General features: G+C 43.0%; 2 protein-coding genes across 2 annotated transcripts in view; both read left to right on the forward strand.

Annotated features, from left to right (window-relative positions):
- The window catches only part of PALM2AKAP2 (PALM2 and AKAP2 fusion), a 595,149-nt gene that overhangs the window by 53,279 nt on the left and 523,050 nt on the right, over positions 1-18,820 (forward strand). The window lies entirely within an intron of this gene.
- LOC138844959 (heterogeneous nuclear ribonucleoprotein A1-like) lies at positions 7,481-8,625 on the forward strand. Its single transcript, XM_070055439.1, has one exon. The coding sequence runs from the start codon at positions 7,780-7,782 to the stop codon at positions 8,608-8,610; it is 831 nt and encodes a 276-aa protein (XP_069911540.1). The 5' UTR covers positions 7,481-7,779; the 3' UTR covers positions 8,611-8,625.

Genomic DNA, 18,820 nt, shown 5'->3' on the forward strand with positions numbered 1-18,820 from the left:
GCCAAAGGCAGTTGTGCTACAGGAGGCTTCCTGTCTTCCTGGTTCTAGATTAGAGTCGCCACTGGCTGGACATGACCTGTCATTTGTTGCCTTCCTTCCACAAGGGGCCTGCTTGCCACAAGGGGTGTCACTGTCACCAGTGACAGTGACAGAATCAGCAGACGAACACAAGCACCACACCCTCCCCCAGTGAGCAATAAGTTGGCAAGATTTCTGATGCGACAGCAGTTGTGCACTCTGATTTCAACATTTCGGTTCTTGTTTGGTAATGAAGGTGAGCAACTGCTGATTTCTTAAGACTGAGCCGCAGTGGTCCTGTGGCTTGCCTGGGTTTTGACCCGGGCTTATCCTTGCTGAATGAATCCTGAAAGATGATTTGGAGGCCCCTAATAAGGTTGAATGTGAATTTCATCCTGTTAGTAGTACTCAGTTCACAGGCTGGTGATCTTAACTAAGAGGGGTCTTTAAAGGTTCATGGAATATGTATATTATGAAAAAGCACACAGGGCCGCCGTGCACGACGCTGTGGCATAGCCAGTAAAGCTACTGCCTGCATTGCCGGCATCCCGTTTGGGTGCCGGTTCGAGTCGCAGCTGCTCCACTTCCAATCCAGCTCTCTGCTGTGGCCTGGGAAAGCTATGGAAGATGGCCCAAGTCCTTGGGCTCCAGAACCCATGTGGGAGACCAGAAAGAAGCTCCTGGCTCCTGGCTTCTGGCTTCGGATCGGCACAGCTCTAGATGGGCTATTGTGGCCAACTGGCGAGTGAACTAGTGGATGGAAAATCTCCCTCTCTCTCTCTCTCTCTCTCTTTCTGCCTGTCTAACTCTGACTTTCAAATAAATAGACAAATTTTTTTTTTAAAAGAAGCATGTGCATTTCAAAACCCTTTTTGCATCAAAACAAACTTACCTTTTTGTTCTTTTTTTTCCATGAACTTTTGAAAGGGCCCTTATACTTGTAAGCTAGGAAAATTCCATTTTTTTTCAAGTTAAGAAATTATGGAAAGCACAAAATGACAAATAATGTTTGGCTCCACTGTTGGGAAATTGCCAGAGAAGTCAAGTTCAGAGAGACATAAAGGAGAATGCTGGTTGCCATGGGCTGGAGGCAGAGGAGAGTGGGAAACCGTGGTTTAGCAGGGCCAGAGTTGCCATGTAGGGAGATGATGAGGTTCTAGATGTGGATGATGGTGGTGGTTGCACAACAGTGTGGAGGTACTTAACACTACTGCACTGAACACCTACAAATGGTTAAAATAGTCAGTATTATGTGTATCTTAGCGTAATTTAAAAAATTGAGTTCAAATTACTCTGAGAACTTGAAAGTGCTTCCAGAAACTACTTCAAGATGGGGCATTCTTGGATCCTATCACCCTTGCAGCATGGACTTAATTCTTAAAATCCAAGGGGAACAGTACTGAGGTGACCAGCTGACCCACTGTGCCTAGGAATGAGGCGTTTCTTGGAAGCTGAGCTTTTCAGTGTTAAACACGGGGAGTCAAAGAAAATGGGAGGGGATTTGGCAGCAGCAAATGTGCACCTTGAAGGAAGGCCCCAGGGTGTCAAGAATGTGAACTGTGAAGAACACTGGGAGCTGTCAAGTGGTGAGGCAGAGTCTTTGCTTGGGAAAGCCAGACTAATAAGTCCTCCTGCCACCTGCCACAGCAGAGGGGTGTGTTGCAATGTCACTGGAATCCGAGCTGCCTTTAATTTATAGGTTTGATTATCAGTGAGCAATTCACATCAGGAACAAGTGCAGACCAGGCCTACAGGGTGGCGGTGCTGACAAGGGCAACACTTAGGGACATAGCGTGTAGACTGCCCCCAAGACCTCTGGAGAACATGCCAACAACTGAAATTGTTTCTTTGATGACCCATTTGGCTGTGCAGGGGCAGAATTCCCAGACTAGCTTATTTATTTGTGTATTTATTTTTAAAAGCTTTAAAAAGATTTATTTGTTTATTTTAAAGACAGAGAGAGAGAGGGAGACACAGAAAGAGAGGTCTTCCAAACACTGGTTCACTCCACAAATGACTGCAATGGCCAGAGCTGGGCCAGTCAGAAGCCGGGAGCTTGGAACCTCCCCCGGGTCTCCCATGTGGGCAGACTTGGGCCATCTTCCACTGCTTTCCCAGACATACTCTCAGGGAGTTGGACCAGAAGTGGAGTAGTCTGGACTCGAACCAGTACCCATATGGGATGCTGGTGTCTCAGGTGATGGCTTAACCCACCATGCCACAGCACTGGCCCCCAGACCGGCCTTTTTACTGGCTGCCTGCTAGTCAGCATTTTGCCCAAAGCATGAAAATCAAAGTTTGCATTCCGAAGAGACTTGGTATTTGAGTCTCCCCTTCTTTTTCTCGTATTTATATCCAATTTTTTTTTGCCTTTGTTAGAGGAAATCAACCTATTATTATTTTCCAGTGCATACAAGCACATAGTAGGCTGATAGTTTTACTGTGTATCTTGAGTTCCTTGCTGTTCTTGGAGGTTCCGCTGTGATGGGATGCACAGAAGTGTGTAGATAGAGTGCGCCTGGTCTGCAGCTTGACTGTACCTGAACCCCTTTGGGTCCCCGGCTCATCTTCCTGTGATGAGCCTTGGGCAGCGATTGAGCTCTGTGGCTCTCGCATAGCAAATCTGCCTCTCAGTCACATCGTTTCTGCTCCTGCTTCTTGCTCTGGTTGAACGGGGATGGCTGAATTCACCCCGATGACAACAATGGGGAAAGCTGGGATTTAATTTTCCTGCCAGACAAAGGAGTGGCTCCTGTCAAGGAGCTCTGGCATCTGGTTTCCATCAGCTTTTGTTGTTTGTCTGTCTGAGGGGTCTGCTCCATCCTGGCACTTGAGAATGCAGAGCTGAAAGCTTTGTGGAGTTTCTCTTCCTATTGGCAGGATGCTATGTTTATAGATTTTGGTTTGTGTCGATTTGGGTTTCTCAGTCTGACTTTAAAGCTCAGAGCCTTTTTCTTTTTTTCTCTTTTAAGCATGGATACTTTTCCATGTGCATTTACTTCGAACACAATAGTTTTAATATCTGTACCATTAAAAATCTTGCACCAAAATGCAAAGGCATCTGAATCATGATCGGCTTTCATTTCTCTAACCACCAGGAGAATTCCATAATTCCTCTCTTTGGGGCTCAGAAAATAAACCTGAAGAAAGGAGGTTATCATTATTGTAACATATCTGGACACGAGAGAAAGGAGAGTGGACTGTTTTGGTAAATGTAGGAGGAGATCACAGAAGCACAGAGATGTATTAGCACTGGTGTCCCCCGAAGGGAAGCAGGGGTGGTTAGTGATGCACCTGAGAGGCTTAGGTAGCAAGGCTATCCCTTTACTGGTCAATATCCTAATACTGGCACCTGGATGTCCAGGCTAAGTTCTGCTGCTAAGAACCATTAGCTCCTCTGACTTGTATGACTTGATAGAAATTCCCAGTTATAAATATGAAATGGCTGTTGAACAAATAAATAGGTACACGTTGTCTACCTCTGGAGAAAGTTAATAAGCTTGATGATAAGGTCTCTTAACTTGCTTAATGAAGCAAGTACATTTCCTAGTTATCTTACATAAAGAATATCAAAATATTAATGGGCTTATGTAATTGTAAAGTAAGAGAAACTAGAAATTTTAAATATGATTTATGTGTTGAATATATAAGAATTTTCTTGCTAAAGCACACCTCAAGGAACTAAAAATGTTTAACTTGAAGTTTCATTAATGTCCTTGATTACTAGATTGGGAAATAAAATGCAAAAAATTGCTTTTAAAACAAACTGGGTGCTTTACTATACAATAATATAAAGTATAAAAATGACTTTTTAACAATAATCAAGATGACTGAAAATTAAAGAGATTTATTAAATTTATTTAAAAACAACTTTATCTCTTTCCTCTATGCCAGTCTTGGATATGTTTTTTTTCGTGAAAACATACTAATTTGATTTTCCAAAATTCTCCCTATTGACTTAGCTGCTTAGATAAACTAATATCATTTTAAGATTATAAAAATCACAAAATTATGTGTTCAACTGAATTAAATTTAAAAGGTAATTTCTTTGCAAAAACATATATATAGGGTGTGGGTATTTAGCCTAGTAGTTAAGATACCTGCATTCTATATCAGAGTATCTGGGTTCAATTCCAAGCTCTGGCTCTGGACTCCAGCTTCTGCCAGTGCTGACCCTGCAAGGCAGCAGTGGGAACTCCAGTAATTGGGTTCCTGCCACTTATAGAGACCTGGAGTGCAGTTCTCTGCTCTGATCCTGGACAGTATGGGCATTTGGGAAATGAACCAGGAAATGGGAGCCCTTCTCTCTCTCTCTCTCTCTCTCTCTCTCTCTCTCTCACTGTTTCTCTACCTCTAAATAAAACAAAATAACAATGAAAAAAAAAAACAGAGGACAAGAAGGAGAATATAACATGGCTTGTCAAAAATAGAGAGTTCTCAAATAGTAGAGTTAGAAACATACCAGGGGATTCCAATTCAATCCCATCAAGGTGGCATGTACCAATGCCATCTCACTAGTCCCGGTGATCAATTTCTGTTCACAATTGATCATAATGATAGGACTAAGAGCCAAAGGGAGCACACAAACAAGACTAGTGTCTGCAAATACTAGCTGATAGAATAAAAAAGGGAGAGAACGATCCAACATGGGAAGTGAGATACACAGCAGACCCATAGAATGGCAGATGTCCTAAACAGCACTCTGGCCTCAGAATCAGCCCTTAAGGCACGCAGATCTGGCTGAAAAGCCCATGAGAGTATTTCAGGCATGGAAAGCCAAAACACTCTGGCAAAAACAAAACAAAACAAAACAAAACAAAACAAAACAAAAACACCTAAATTAAAGATCTCCGCGAGTGAGATCCCAGTGAAAAGAACAGGTCTTCAAAGAAGGAGGTACCTTTCTCTGAAGGGAGGAGAGAACTTCCACTTTGACTATGCCCTTGTCTAAATATGATCAGAGTTGGTGAACTCAAAAGGCTTCCATAGCCTTGGCAACTCATGACAAGAGCCTAGGGTGATTTCTGATGCCATAAACAAGAGTGTCAATTTGTTAAGTCAACAATAGGAGTCACTGTGCACTTACTCCTCATGTAGGATCTCTGTCCTTAATGTGCTTTACATTGAGATTTAATGCTATAACTAGTACTCAAACAGTATTTTTCACTTTGTGTTTCTATGTGGGTGCAAACTGTTGAAATCTTTACTTAATATATGCTAAACTGATCTTCTGTATATAAAGAGAATTGAAAATGAATCTTGATGTGAATGGAAGAGGGGAGGGAGCGGGAGATGGGAGGGTTGCAGGTGGGAGGGAAGTTATGGGGGGGGAAGCCATTGTAATCCATAAGCTGTACTTTGGAAATTTAAATTCATTAAATAGAAGTTAAAAAAAATAGAGAGTTCTTGGTCTTCTGCTTTCAGGGTCTCTGATCTGGAGAATAGTGTGGGCTGTTTTGTTTAAAGATAATAATGACTTAAAAATGCTGGCATTATACTGGTGTAACACTAAAAAATGTATGTACACAAGGTGTTGAGTATGTTTTGCCTGTGTATGAAGGGAATTGCTACAGTTGATTACAATGGCAAATTATATGCCTATATGCATATACATGCGTATGTAGCAGGCACACATATGTGTGCGTATGTAACATATACAAATCTATATAACATATGTATATATATATATGTGCAGCATTTGTACATACATACCTGTGCATATGTAATTGGGCATCTTAATGAACTGTAAAAGAATTTCCTTGATAAACAGATAAAACATCCATTGTCTTATATAATTATTCATAAAATATTCTAGAATATATACATACATATCACCTTGTACGTTATGCAGATGGAACAATCACAAACTTGCAGCAAAGTTGGAAAGCTTACAAAGACCTATCATTGCCTGAGCCTGATTGCAATTCACAGCCTGGTGCCCTACCCTTCTGACCAGTGTGTTTCCTACAAACAAAGACATTCTTCCATAAAACCCTAATGCAACCAGCAAAACTGGGAAATTAACCTTGACATATTATGCCATGTGATCCTTGAAATGCATTCAAGTTTCTGAATAACAGTCGTAATAGAAAGAAGACCCGGTTCAGAATTGCGAGTTGCGTGTTGTTGCCGTGTCCCTATTGTCTCCTTCAGTCTGAGACAGCTTCTCTCTACTTGACCTTCATGGCCTGGTGACTAAAGGTCAGTTATGTGGTCAAAAGTCCCTCAGTTTGAGTTTTTCTCATGTTTGCTTAAGATCAACACAGCTTCTGCATCTCTAGCAAGAATATCAGACAGATGCTGCTGGCTTCTTTCACTGTCTCCCTGTTTGGGGTCCATGATGTCAGTTTGTCCCATCACTGGTGATGTCCTCTTTGATCACTTGGGTAAGTGGTGACTAGCAGGCTTTTCCGCTGGGATGTTGCTCTTCTCCACAGGCCGTTTATCATCCAACTAAATGTATTTCTTCTCCCCTTTCTCTCTGTCACCCCCTGTATCCCTAACCCTCCTTTCCATCCTATTGACTCATACATTTCTCTTTTATTCACTGAGTTATAATCTGTTTCTATTATTATTTTATTTTTTTTTTTTTTTTTTTTTTTTTCAAGAGAATTAAATCGTTTATTGATTACACATGATAATGGATGATACACAGCTTCATTCCCATCTGTAATTTTATCTGGTACCATTATTCAATTTAGATATATTGCAAAGGATGTGCCAACAATCATTCTTATAACCAAATAACCCCATGACTTTGCTTGGGTGGCTTTTAATGGTGAACTTCAGAAGGTCACAACAGTAACTCATGTATCTGAGAACAGCTTCTCCACCCGAGCATTTTGTAAATAAATCTCAAATGGAACCTGGCATCACCCTGATGAATTCTGACTTTACACTTTTTGGGGAAGTTTACCAAGATGGCTTCAGAGTAGACTAACTTTACACAGCACATTTAAAAAAAAGACACATTTATTCAGCGTCATGATCAGACTATTACATTTAGCAATCAACAGCATGGGTGCAAAAGAAAAAAAAAGAAAAAACTACATTAAAACCCTTTGTTGGAATGCTTTACACTTTCCACAGAACAGAAACTAAAATAACCTGTTATACAATTAGTCACAAATACAGTCCTCGAGTTTTTTTGCCCATACACATGAGTATTGTCTAAAACATGTCTTCTTTGTAGCAGCTAGGCCCTGCCACCACTGTGCTTGGCTGAGTTCACAAATCTGTTGTAACCTGTAGCTTCCCTGTCACTTCTCTGGCTCTCCTCTCCTGCTAAGCTTTGTTTCCTGGCAGTTATTAAAACCTTCTGCCACTGCCATAGCTGCTGCTGCTGCTAGAACCACCATAGCCACCTTGATTTCGTGGTTTGGCAAAATATTGGCCGCCACCACCATAGGGGCCAGAGCTTCTGCCTCCAAAATTTCCTCCCTTCATGGGTCCAAAATTTGAAGATTGATTGTTGTAATTGCCAAAATCATTGTAGCCTCCGCTGCCTCCAAAATTGCTTCCGTCATTACCAAATCCATTGTAACCATCCCCACTGCCACCATAACCACCTCCACCGCGGCTGCCGCCGAAGCCACCACGACCACTGAAGTTTCCTCCACGACCAAAGTTGTCATTGCCACCAAAACCACCTCCACGACCACCACCAAAGTTTCCAGAACCACTTCGTTCGTTGGCTTACTCCTTTCTGCTTGCGGACGCCGCCGAGGAAGCATCGTCGAGTTCTCTCTTCCCACCGCCGTCATGTCGAAGTCAGAGTCGCCCAAGGAGCCCGAGCAGCTGCGGAAGCTCTTCATCGGAGGGCTGAGCTTTGAGACGACCGATGAGAGCCTGAGGAGCCATTTTGAGCAATGGGGCACGCTCACGGACTGCGTGGTAATGAGAGACCCGAACACCAAGCGCTCCAGGGGCTTTGGGTTTGTCACCTACGCCACCGTGGAGGAGGTGGATGCGGCCATGAACGCAAGGCCACACAAAGTGGATGGAAGAGTTGTGGAACCAAAGAGGGCTGTGTCGAGAGAAGATTCCCAAAGACCAGGTGCCCACCTCACTGTGAAAAAGATCTTCGTGGGTGGCATTAAAGAAGACACTGAAGAGCATCACCTCCGAGATTACTTTGAGCAGTACGGGAAAATCGAGGTGATTGAGATCATGACTGATCGAGGCAGTGGCAAGAAGAGGGGCTTTGCTTTTGTGACCTTCGACGACCATGACTCCGTGGATAAGATTGTCATTCAGAAATACCACACTGTGAACGGCCACAACTGTGAAGTGAGGAAGGCCCTGTCGAAGCAGGAGATGGCCAGCGCTTCGTCCACCCCGAGAGGTCGAAGTGGTTATTATTTTATTTTTAAAGATTTATTTATTTATTTGAGAGGTAGAGTTATAGAGAGAGGGAGAGAGAGAGAGAGAGACAGAAAGGTCTTCCATCCTCTGGTTCACTCCCCAAATGACCACAATGGCTGGAGCTGGACTGAACTGAAGCCAAGAGCTAGAAGTTTCTTTTGGGTCTCACGTGTGGGTGCAGGTGCCCAAGCACTTGAGCCATCTTCCACTGCTTTCCCAAGCCATTAGCAGAGAGCTGGATCAGAAAAGGAGCAGCCGGGACAAAAACCGGTGCTCATATAGGATTCTTAAAAAAAAAAAAAAAAAAGATTTATTTTATTTATTTAAAAGACAGAGTTACAGATAGAGGTCTTCCATCCACTGGTTCACTCCCCAGATGGCCACAATGGCCAGAGCTGTGCTGATCTGAAGCCAGGAGCCAGGAGCTTCTTCTAGGTCTCCCATGCAGGTGCAGGGGCCCAAGGACTTGGGCCATCTTCTGCTGCTATTCCAGGCCATAGCAGAAAGCTGGATTGGAAAAGGAGCAGCCAGGACTAGAACTGGCGCCCATATGGGATGCTGGCTCTTCAGGCCAGGGCGTTAACACACTGCGCCATAGCACTAGCCCCCATATGGGATTTTGATACCACAGGCTGAGGCTTAACCTACTACGCAACAGTGCTGGCCCCACATTATTTTATTTTTAAAAATTTCATTTATTATTTTGTTTGGGGAGTGAGAGCATGCTTCCATCTGTTGGTTCATTCCCCGAATGCCCTCAATGATGGGGACTGGGAACTAGAAACTCAATCCAGGTCTTCCATGTGGGTGGCAGAAACCCAATTACTTGATCCCAGATATTCTGCTGTGAGATGTGGGAGTTAACTGCTAGGTTAAATGCCTATTCCATCTTTATTTTTATTGCCCCTAATTTGGTACCTGAGACCAAATCAGTTCTAGTTGGTTCCTGTCTTTTTGATATATTCCATCATTCCTTGAACTCTTCTTAGCTTTCTGGCACAAATTGTTTCAGGCATGAGTCACTTCTCCAAGGAGTTTTGGTCCCGATAGGTGGTGTATAATGGCTGGATACCCAGATCTAGGGGCTTGATAGCCTCATTGTTATTGAGATGTTCTGTTCCCAGGCCATCTCTCCATGGATAGAACCAGGGAATATATGTTTGTATGTAACACACACACACACACACACACACACACGTATCTGTATTTCTCATCTATAAATATTGAAAACTGCATGTGAACACCAACATCTCTGATACTAAAACATACATACATACGTATATTCCTTTCTTGGAGAATCCTGAAAACCAAGGTCTATTAGTTCCTCATTTGCTTGATCTTCTGGTAGGTAACCAGTACTCCCAACTGTGCTTCCATCCTCATTTCAATTTGACTGATATTCAATTCTGATGGTAATCTTAATGTGATATCATTTGATAATACCTTGATATTAAAAATAGCCAAGTTATACTTTGTTCTGTACCATTAAAACATTTGATTATACATGTCTTGCTACCTGTAGCTTATTATATTCAGATAGCCACATTACTAGAGGTTCAAGGGCTGATATCTATACCAAGATCAGGCTATGTCTTTAAGGTCGGTCGTGATTTTGACATGGGGTAAAAGTAAAATAAAAAAGGTCTTAGCTTACTGGAGATAGGTCTACATCTGAAGAAAACCTCAGTTATTCAGAGTAGAGCTTACACAAATGACTGATAACACGAATGAATAACTATGGTCTGTATGGACTTCAGGATTCTGCCTAGGTAGAATGGGCTCCAGGAATGTTGAAACCAAAGCTATTCTGAATTTCAAAAGAGCTCCAGGGGCGGGACCTTTTTTCTGGAGAAGGCCATTTGGATATTTATAGCAGCATTCATGGGACATACAAAATTATCCACATAAAAGTTAGCCTGCTGTAGATTTGTTGAATTTCGAGTCCCTCCTGCCATTGCCTTGGCAGAGCCAGACCAGGTGATTTCACAGGCCTCATATAGCTCGTGGGCCTGGGTGTTCCCCATCCCTGGCATTCTTTACATTTAGCTCTAATAATAACAATACCATCCACACCCCAAAACTCCTGCTGAACGCTCAACCTGTGAAATGCTCACAAGAGAACCCAGAAGACAAGTTCATTGGTTCTTTCTTTAACAAGCTCCACCTCACTGGGCCGTGACCTTGCCAGCAGAGATTAAGCTTGCTGCTCCTGACCTAAGATTGTTGCTAGTCTTCAGTCCTCCTGTTACCCCTGCTTGGACTTGGCAGTCTGCTCTTACTTTGGCTCCTGACTTGGCTCAAAGTGTTGATTGGGGTAGGGGCCTCTCTCCTCTTCACAAGGGAATTGGAGGCACATGGTACAGATGCAGAATGTATTCTAGCACATTTTTATCTTGTAGTACAGGAAGTCAAAGCCCAGAGCTACTCCTGAGAAGGATGTGGTGGTGTAAGCATTTTATTTGGCTGGGAGAATCCTATGGTTTGCACAGTGTTATACCAGTGCATTTCAAAAAGTTCATGCAAAGTTCCCATTGTCTTTTGATGCCATTCTTTCATGAACTTTTTTTTTAAAGATTTATTTATTTTATTTGAAAGTCAGAGTTACACAGAATGGAGAGGCGGGGGGGGGGTGTCTTCCATCTGCTGGTTCACTCCCCAAATGACCGAAATGGCCGGAGCTATGCCTATCTGAAGCCAGGAGCCAGGAGCTTTTTCCGGGTCTTCCACGTGGCTGCAGGGGCCCAAGGATTTGGATCATCTTCGAATGCTTTCCCAGGCCATAGCAGAGAGCTGGATTGGAAGTGGAGCAGCTGGGTCTTGAACCGGTGCCCATATGGGATGCCAGCGCCACAGGCCAGGGTGTTAACCCGCTGCGCCACAGCCCCGGAGCCTCCTTTTTTTTTTTTCTTTTTGAAGTGCTCTTTTATTTGATCTGGCCAATCTCCTCCTTTATACAGTAGCTTTAATATTCATTTTGAAAAGCAGTATTCTTTGAAAGGTTTCCCTGTACCAAAATATTTTTCCAGAGACTGGCCACAGTGTATGACATTCGAACCTCAGAGATCTGCTGATGAAAAAAGGACCTTGAAACTATTTCTGGTCCTCAAGTGCACTCCATAGAAATACGAATCTTGTTGGGAGAATCTTGAGGCTGTGAGAGAGGTTTTGGGGTTCTTGAGATAAATTTTGCTTCTTGGAGCCAGCCTGTCCCCTGCCTCCTCTTTCTGGCTTAACCTCTCAAACACGTTCTGATGTTTTGGTGCAGGAATGCTGTGGAAATGATGCTTACTGATGTGAAAAATTTAAACAGAAGCAGTTAATTGCACTACTGGGGACAAACACTTTTAGCTCAAGTTCAGCTGTATAAGTTGCTTAAGATTCTGATAGAGTATGTTTGGTGCAGTGGTTAGAATGGTGCTTAGGATGCCCACATCCTGTATCAAGGTACCCGAGTTTGAGTCCTGGCTCTGCTTTGATTCCAGCTTCCTGCTAATGCACAGGATGGTAGGTACCAGGTGATAGCTCAAGTACTGGAGTCTCCACCACCCACGTGGACTGAGACCTGGACTGAGTTCTAGTCTTCTGGCTGTGACAGCCCTGGATGCTGTAGGCATTTTGGAGAGTGAGCTAGCAGTTGGAAAGTCTCTGTCTGTCTGTCTGCCTTTCAAATAAAATGAAGAGAGAGAAAGAGAGAGAGAGAGAGAGAGAGAGAGAGAGAGATGGATGGATGGATAGATGCTGTCAGAGAAGGGTTTTATCTTAAGTTGACTAGAGCCCAGGAAAAAAATGATCTGTAATGGTAAACAGAACTACCTATCGAGGCAGGAATAGGGGAACAGTTTGGGAGGCCTCAAAGACAGCTCAGTAGGCAGAAGAGGATCTGACAGTTGGGACAGTTGGACTCCTGACTGCCTTCTCATGCAAAGCCCTTACAGTCAGCAAAGCTGCCTTGGAGCCCACCACCTCCTGGAACAGAAACTGCAGGGACCCTGAGTTCTCTGACAGCATCCCTGCTTCCCTCCTGTGCACTCATTTGCTTATGGCCCAGAAATGTCTTGCCCTGACTTGTCCTCAAACCGTAACTCCACCAGACTTGTTCTTGAACTCATCTACTTCTTGATGATTGATACCTTGTAAAGCAGTTGGAACACACCGCTTCGTGCCAGGAGTCCATCATGACATAGCTGTGGAGTGAACTGTGTGCCTGCAGGAAAGCTAGGAAACATCTATGTGCTTTGGGAAATTCAAACCCATCACAACTGACCCCTTAAACCAGAGGCTGTACACCAAATATAGCCCTCTTATCATATGGTCATGTAACATTTTTAGCTATTTACTGATTATGTTGCATAAAATAAGGATTTTTCTTGTTTCCAGCAAGAAAGTCCAGAAGATCTGAATACCCCAGATATCTCTACATTCCTCCATGGTGGTAGTTGGCTGGGCCAGAGTAGAGGTGACTCCCTTCCAATGGGGTATAGGCTCTTGGTTGGTCACAGTCCCCACTGTTCTCTATTGTCCCTCCACCTAATCCACTTTCCTCATTTAAAATATATGTCTGGCTTCTGTCTGCTGAGCTTGCAAAACTCCCCTACTGCTATCCCAGGGTATTTATTACCTTAACTAGGTGGGAGTAAGGTCAGAGAAAATGACATAGAGGATAGGAAGGGGGTACCTAAAAATGAAATTATCATATGTTAAAATATTTAACTAGACAGGTACTGCCTGCAGGTCTCATAACCTTATCCTGATGCTGACTTGGACCTTGTCATGAACTCTGGTTCACTGCATTCATGTCAGTCTCACTGGGAAAACATGGGAGATGTAGGTGGAACTTTCTCTCTCATTGGGTAGAGACCAAGGGGTACTTCCATTTCCTCTAAATAGTGTCAGAACTTCTGGAGCAAGAATATTGGTTCTGGTAGGCATAGAGAGTCTGCTTTTGTCCCCAGGGACTGCTCATACGTCTATCATGGCCACAGGAGACAACAAGAAGAGCATAGAATCAGCATTACACCAACTCTTTCCCAGAATTTTGTCCTTGGCCTAGGGGTACCCCTTGCTATTTTCCTGGTGCCATGAGTTTGTAGGAATAGGAGGAAAAAAATGTAGATGTGGAAAACATCAGTTCTAGAAATCTGAGAAAGTAAAATAAGACTACATCTTGTTTCCCTAAAAACAGGTCCTGTTAATATTTGGCAGGTGAACATGAAATGTGATGGGAGTGGTTGGCTTGAGTGGAATGAAAGTCAAGGAGGTCATGGAACTGGGAAGAAAGGGTTTACATAAGGCATTCACATGGGCATTTAAGTCAGTGATATGATGATGATATCGGCGCAAAGAGGAATTCAGGGAGTGTTAAAGAATGCGGGCAGCTGACAAAATTGATGGGAGGGAAGGATTAGGGTAGTTTACTGGGTTCCAACAAAGACAAGTTTTATCTGAGAATGGGGGTCCAATGCGGGGAAGCAGTGATTGACACCTAGGAGAATACTCGGTCTTATTCGCTGGTCTTGCTAATGACAGAAAGTTTGCTACCTGAAAATCAAATGATCTCTTATCAGGAGTAAGTTATTTAGTTCTCTAGATTAACACATGACCCAAACCACCATTTTAATGATCAGTTGCCTCACTTATTTCTCCCCATGGGCCCTCTGACGCAGCTTTCACTGCTCTCCAGAAGAGTGTATTTGAGAAAATCAAGTTCAACTATTTCCTCAAATCTTATTTCACATCTCCTGACCTCTCTGCTTAGCTCTTCTGCAAGCAGCTTAATATGCTTCCTAGGTCATGTGCGGAGCACCAGGAAACAATAATAAGCTGTTTACTTGTTGAAATCAGAATCCTCGGGTGCACCCATGGGCTCCTCTCGACTGCTCTGGCTCGGTCAGTGGCTGTTATCGTCTTTCACTGAGTCATTCAAGCTGTGAGAATCGGGCTTGATGCCTTTCTGTAACCCACGCGTTCTGAGTTCTGGTGGATTTCTCGATTCTCTTTCCTGACCATGCCAACTCTCACTGCCCTAATTTAGGATCTCATTGCGCTTATCTAAACCATTGCAGCAGCCTCCTACTCAGCTTTCCCTCTCCGTTGTAGGTCACTCTGAACTCTGTCATCCTCACTCTCATGGTAGCAATGTCCCAGAGGGGAGAAAACAGATACTTTTGAAATGTAATAGAACATAAATCATGGTTGATATAATCAGCTGTGTCAATCATGAAATCTGACTCTCTTTGCTCTGCATATGCCTCAAAACTTTCAAGGAGCTAGGAATTATAAGCTGAGAGAGACTCGGAGCATCTCTGGTCGTGATGGTCCGCTAGGGACTTGGTGGGGAGGAGGAATGTTGTGTTTGCTAACCTCACTTGCCCCTTGCTCTACAGACTTAGGTCTAATGAAAGATATATCCAAGAACATACAGCTTCTCAAGGTCCTGCTGAAGAGGATTTTTCTCATTATTTTATCACATGTTTATTGCAAGCCAGCTATGTGCTAGACCCTCTTGTGGGGGGATGCGTGTGCACAAAATAGAAAGCTCCATCTCTGCCCCCATAGGACTCAACATTCCAGTGGCGACTTGATTGTATTTGCGGAAGATGCGCCACTCACATTTTTCCTAGGGCAAAATAGCATTATTCTGCCTTAGTAATAAAACTGTGTTTCCCACTTTCTGAAGGAAGAAATGGTTTTTAACTTTCATATGATCCTCTTCAAATCAGGTTCCAAAATAATCTGAGGTCCATCTTAGCCAAGGTTGCTTTCACTATTGACAGTTGATATTGTATCAGGAGGTGGAAGATTTGAACACTGGTGTACTTTAGCTTTCCTTTAAACACCAAATAACAAAATGACTTCTCTAGTGTCATTCAACATAGCAGAGCTGGTAGGATCATGCTAAATTAAGTTTTAATAGTCTTACATTAATTAAATATCACCAAGTTCTTCTCACCCTCAGTGTAACCAAAGTTTAGCACATGTGGGTGACATCAGACTGTTTTCTGTCTAATGTGTGGTTAAGGGGCAGCTACTTTCCTTGGCAAAGTCGGTTTGCTGAGCCTGTGGTGTCACTGGATTATCTGAGAAGCCATTGTTCATCTTCCATCATAAGTCAGACTTGGCAGTGGTGAAATAAATGTTCTTGCTACATCTGTACACACATAATCATGGGCTGTTCTGAACACATAACGTCATTTTGTGGGTGGGTGAGAGGATTCTGAAAACAAAAGACAAATAGGTCTTTTCAGCTTTCTGAGTGAGAGGAAAACAATACACATGCTTTGATAAGGAGGATGATCCCAGGTCAAGTGTAGAGATTTGTGTTTGCTGATGGACTAGGTAACCTCCAGGGTCTCCCCTGTCATCAACAGGGTAACATCTCAGGATCACGGCTGGGCCAGAATTCACTGCTATTAGTGTCTTCTCTGAGCCTACTCATGAATGCATAAAAAAGCCAACAAATATTATGAAGGAGGGTAAACAACCTTTGTCCATGTTTTACCAAAGAAAAGAACCATTTGCATTTTGCCGACATCTCTCCTGTCACAATCCATGGGCTTGTGTCGGTAGGATTATAAGCAACTGTTGGAGGTGACTGTTGGAGAGTGAACTTAACGATAGGAGAGTGAGACACGAAGGCTAATAGTGACCACATGATATTAACTCCAGCTCCATAACTAAGAGTGAAATCTGCCATCAATAAAACCTGTAAATTATTTAACTATGCACATGCCACATAGTCACATGCTCAGCTCTAGATGAACAAATACCTAGTTTCTGGTAGAAATGTATCTCTTCCTACATCCTTATTTAATGAGAACAACAAAACTATTTACATGAGAGTAGCAAAAGGTAAAAAGCAGTACATGTTATAAAGCATAAAATATACAGCAAGTTTCACAAGGCATAATACTTTTTGTTGTAGGAGTACAGTTGAAATCCAGAAATGCCAAGTAGATGCTAAGACTGCGTATTTTTATCTTTTAGTTACTGATCTAAATATTTGCTTCTGTTGATTAGTGTAGTGGAATGATGCCTTGAACTTCAAAGTGATTGTACTTGTTGTTCTCATCTTCCTTAGATATTTAAAATTATAGGAATATCTCCATTTATCCAACACTAATAAAAAAAGAGAGTGCTGCATGAACACTGAATACATTTCCCAAATAACCAGATTTTAGCCTAGGCAAAATGTAAACATGAAAAAAGGCTAAGTTGAATGGAAATTAAAAAAAAATACTTACTTTTATTTTATTTGGAAGATGGGGCAGGGAGGAGAGAAGGAGAGAGATCTTCCATCCACTGATCCACTCCCAAAATGCCTACAACATCTGGGACTGGGCCAGGCTTAAGCCAGAGCTGAAACTTAGTCTGGATCTTCCACATGGGTGGGAGGGACCCAAGTACTTGAGCCCTTACCTGCTGCCTCCCTAGGTTGCACATCCATAGAAAGCTGGATTGAACCCTACAGAACTCCAAGCAGCCTGGCCTTGAACCCAGGCACTGTGATGTGGAATGCGGATGTCCTAGCAGCATGTTAATTGCTGCACCGAGTGCCTGCACCTTGTGAATGGGAACATTTGAAAAGCTGTTTGGTCCTGAATCAGGTACTGAACACTGTTGGCCTTGATGTCCTCAGCGGCTGCTGGGGTATGTAGGGCAGTGTGTTTCTACACTGAGCCATCCCAAACTGTTGTTGTTGTCTTGTGCCTGTTTTCACACTCTCCTTCCTCATCTGGAGCTGTTAGTGCCAGAAGTTACCCTTTTTCCTATTTCTTTCCAAACCCTTCTAATTGTTTCTATTTCCAGTAAACCAGAAGAGCATTTAACCAAACATACTACGTTTGGTATAGCTAAGAAGTTAGAGTTTTTTTTTTTTTTAATTCAACACTCATGATTTTATATAGATGTTTGAAAGGCAGAGTTATGGAGAGAGGACAAGAAGGAGGAAGAAGAGGAGAAGAGAGAGAGGTCTTCCATCTGCTGGTTCACTCCCTAATGGCTGGAGCTCGGCCAATCTGAAGCCAGGAGCCAGGCGCTTCTTCTGGGTCTACCATGTGGATGCAAGGGCAGAAGGACTTGGGCCACTTTCCTCTGCTTTCCCAGATGCATGAGCGGAGAGCTGGATCAGAAGTGGAGCAGCCAGGACTTGAACTGGTGCCCATATGGATGCCAGCATCCCAGGCGGAGGCTTAACCTGCTACGCCACAACGCTGGCCCCTGTTTGTTTTGAATCAGAGAACATTGACATCCTGGTAAAAGGTGTGGACTTCCATTCTCTATCTCCCACATGCTCATTCTCTCACTTTATAATTCAGCCCAGAATCTCTGGAAGATCCCTGAGAACCATTCGAAGTCCCCAGCTTCAGAGCTCCTGTTCTAAAACTTAGGCATTATGCCTATATGAAAATCTCAGTTAAGACACCGCATGAGGAGCCTGTATCTCAAATTGGAGTGCCTGGATTTGAGTCTGGGCTCCACTTCCGATTCTCAGCATTGTGGTTATTTGGGGATTGAACCACCAGATAGAAGATTTTTTTTGTCTCCCTGTTTCTTTGTTTCAAGCAATAAATAAATACAAACAAAATATCTTATTGGGTGTTTCTCATAGAGCTGGCTCTTTTTTTTTTTTTTAGACCGTGAGCTTTAAGACTTTGTTTTTGCTTGTGAATTTCATACTAACATAAGTTAAACAAAATTTGTAGCAGGCCATTGATCTGGAGTAGGCTTTGAAAAGATTTGGAATTGCTCAGGAAGGGAGGGTCTGTACAGTGAGAAAGGAAGGAAGGGAGATGAACTAGAACCCTACAGAACTCCAAGACTGCAGAGACAAATAGAAGGGATAGTTAGGGTTGTGATATGCTGATGTCACAGAAGACAGTGTTTCAGACTGGAAGAAGTGATCCCAGGCATGTAAGCATAAGAAATGAAAATACTTGCCACATGAGGATCTGCATGTGAATGTTTACAGTTTTTATTCATAAGCTCCACAAATTGGAAACAACATCGAAGTATCCACCAGTTGATAAATGGAGAAGCAAATGGTGACAGTCTGTACAATGGAATAGTATTTAACATCAAAAAGGAACTACCTACCTAAAAACTCAGCATGGGGATCTCAAAGGCATTTGCAAAGTGAAAGCAGTCAAACAGGAAAGGCTGTATACAATCCTAATTCCCTTTATACAACATTCTGGAGAAAGCAAGACCATGGAAACGGAGATCAGCTGAGTGGCTACCAGGAGCTGCAGGTAGGAGGAGTGCATTGAAGGAAGGGGCTGTTTGGATGAGGGCAATGTAATATCTTGGCCATGGTGGAGGTTGCTTGTCTGCACCACAGTCGTAGACCTGTACAGATGAAAGGGCTAAACCCTACTGGATGTCAGTTATGCCTCCATAGCCTGACTTCAGGTGAAAAATACAAGATGCCAAATGCTGCTAA

This window comes from Oryctolagus cuniculus, chromosome 1, assembly GCF_964237555.1.
Source record: "Oryctolagus cuniculus chromosome 1, mOryCun1.1, whole genome shotgun sequence".
Classification (NCBI taxonomy): domain Eukaryota; kingdom Metazoa; phylum Chordata; class Mammalia; order Lagomorpha; family Leporidae; genus Oryctolagus; species Oryctolagus cuniculus.

Coding starts and splice junctions, on each gene's coding strand:
- LOC138844959 (XM_070055439.1), top strand. CDS start 7,780: ATGTCGAAGTCAGAGTCGCCCAAGGAGCCCGAGCAGCTGCGGAAGCTC.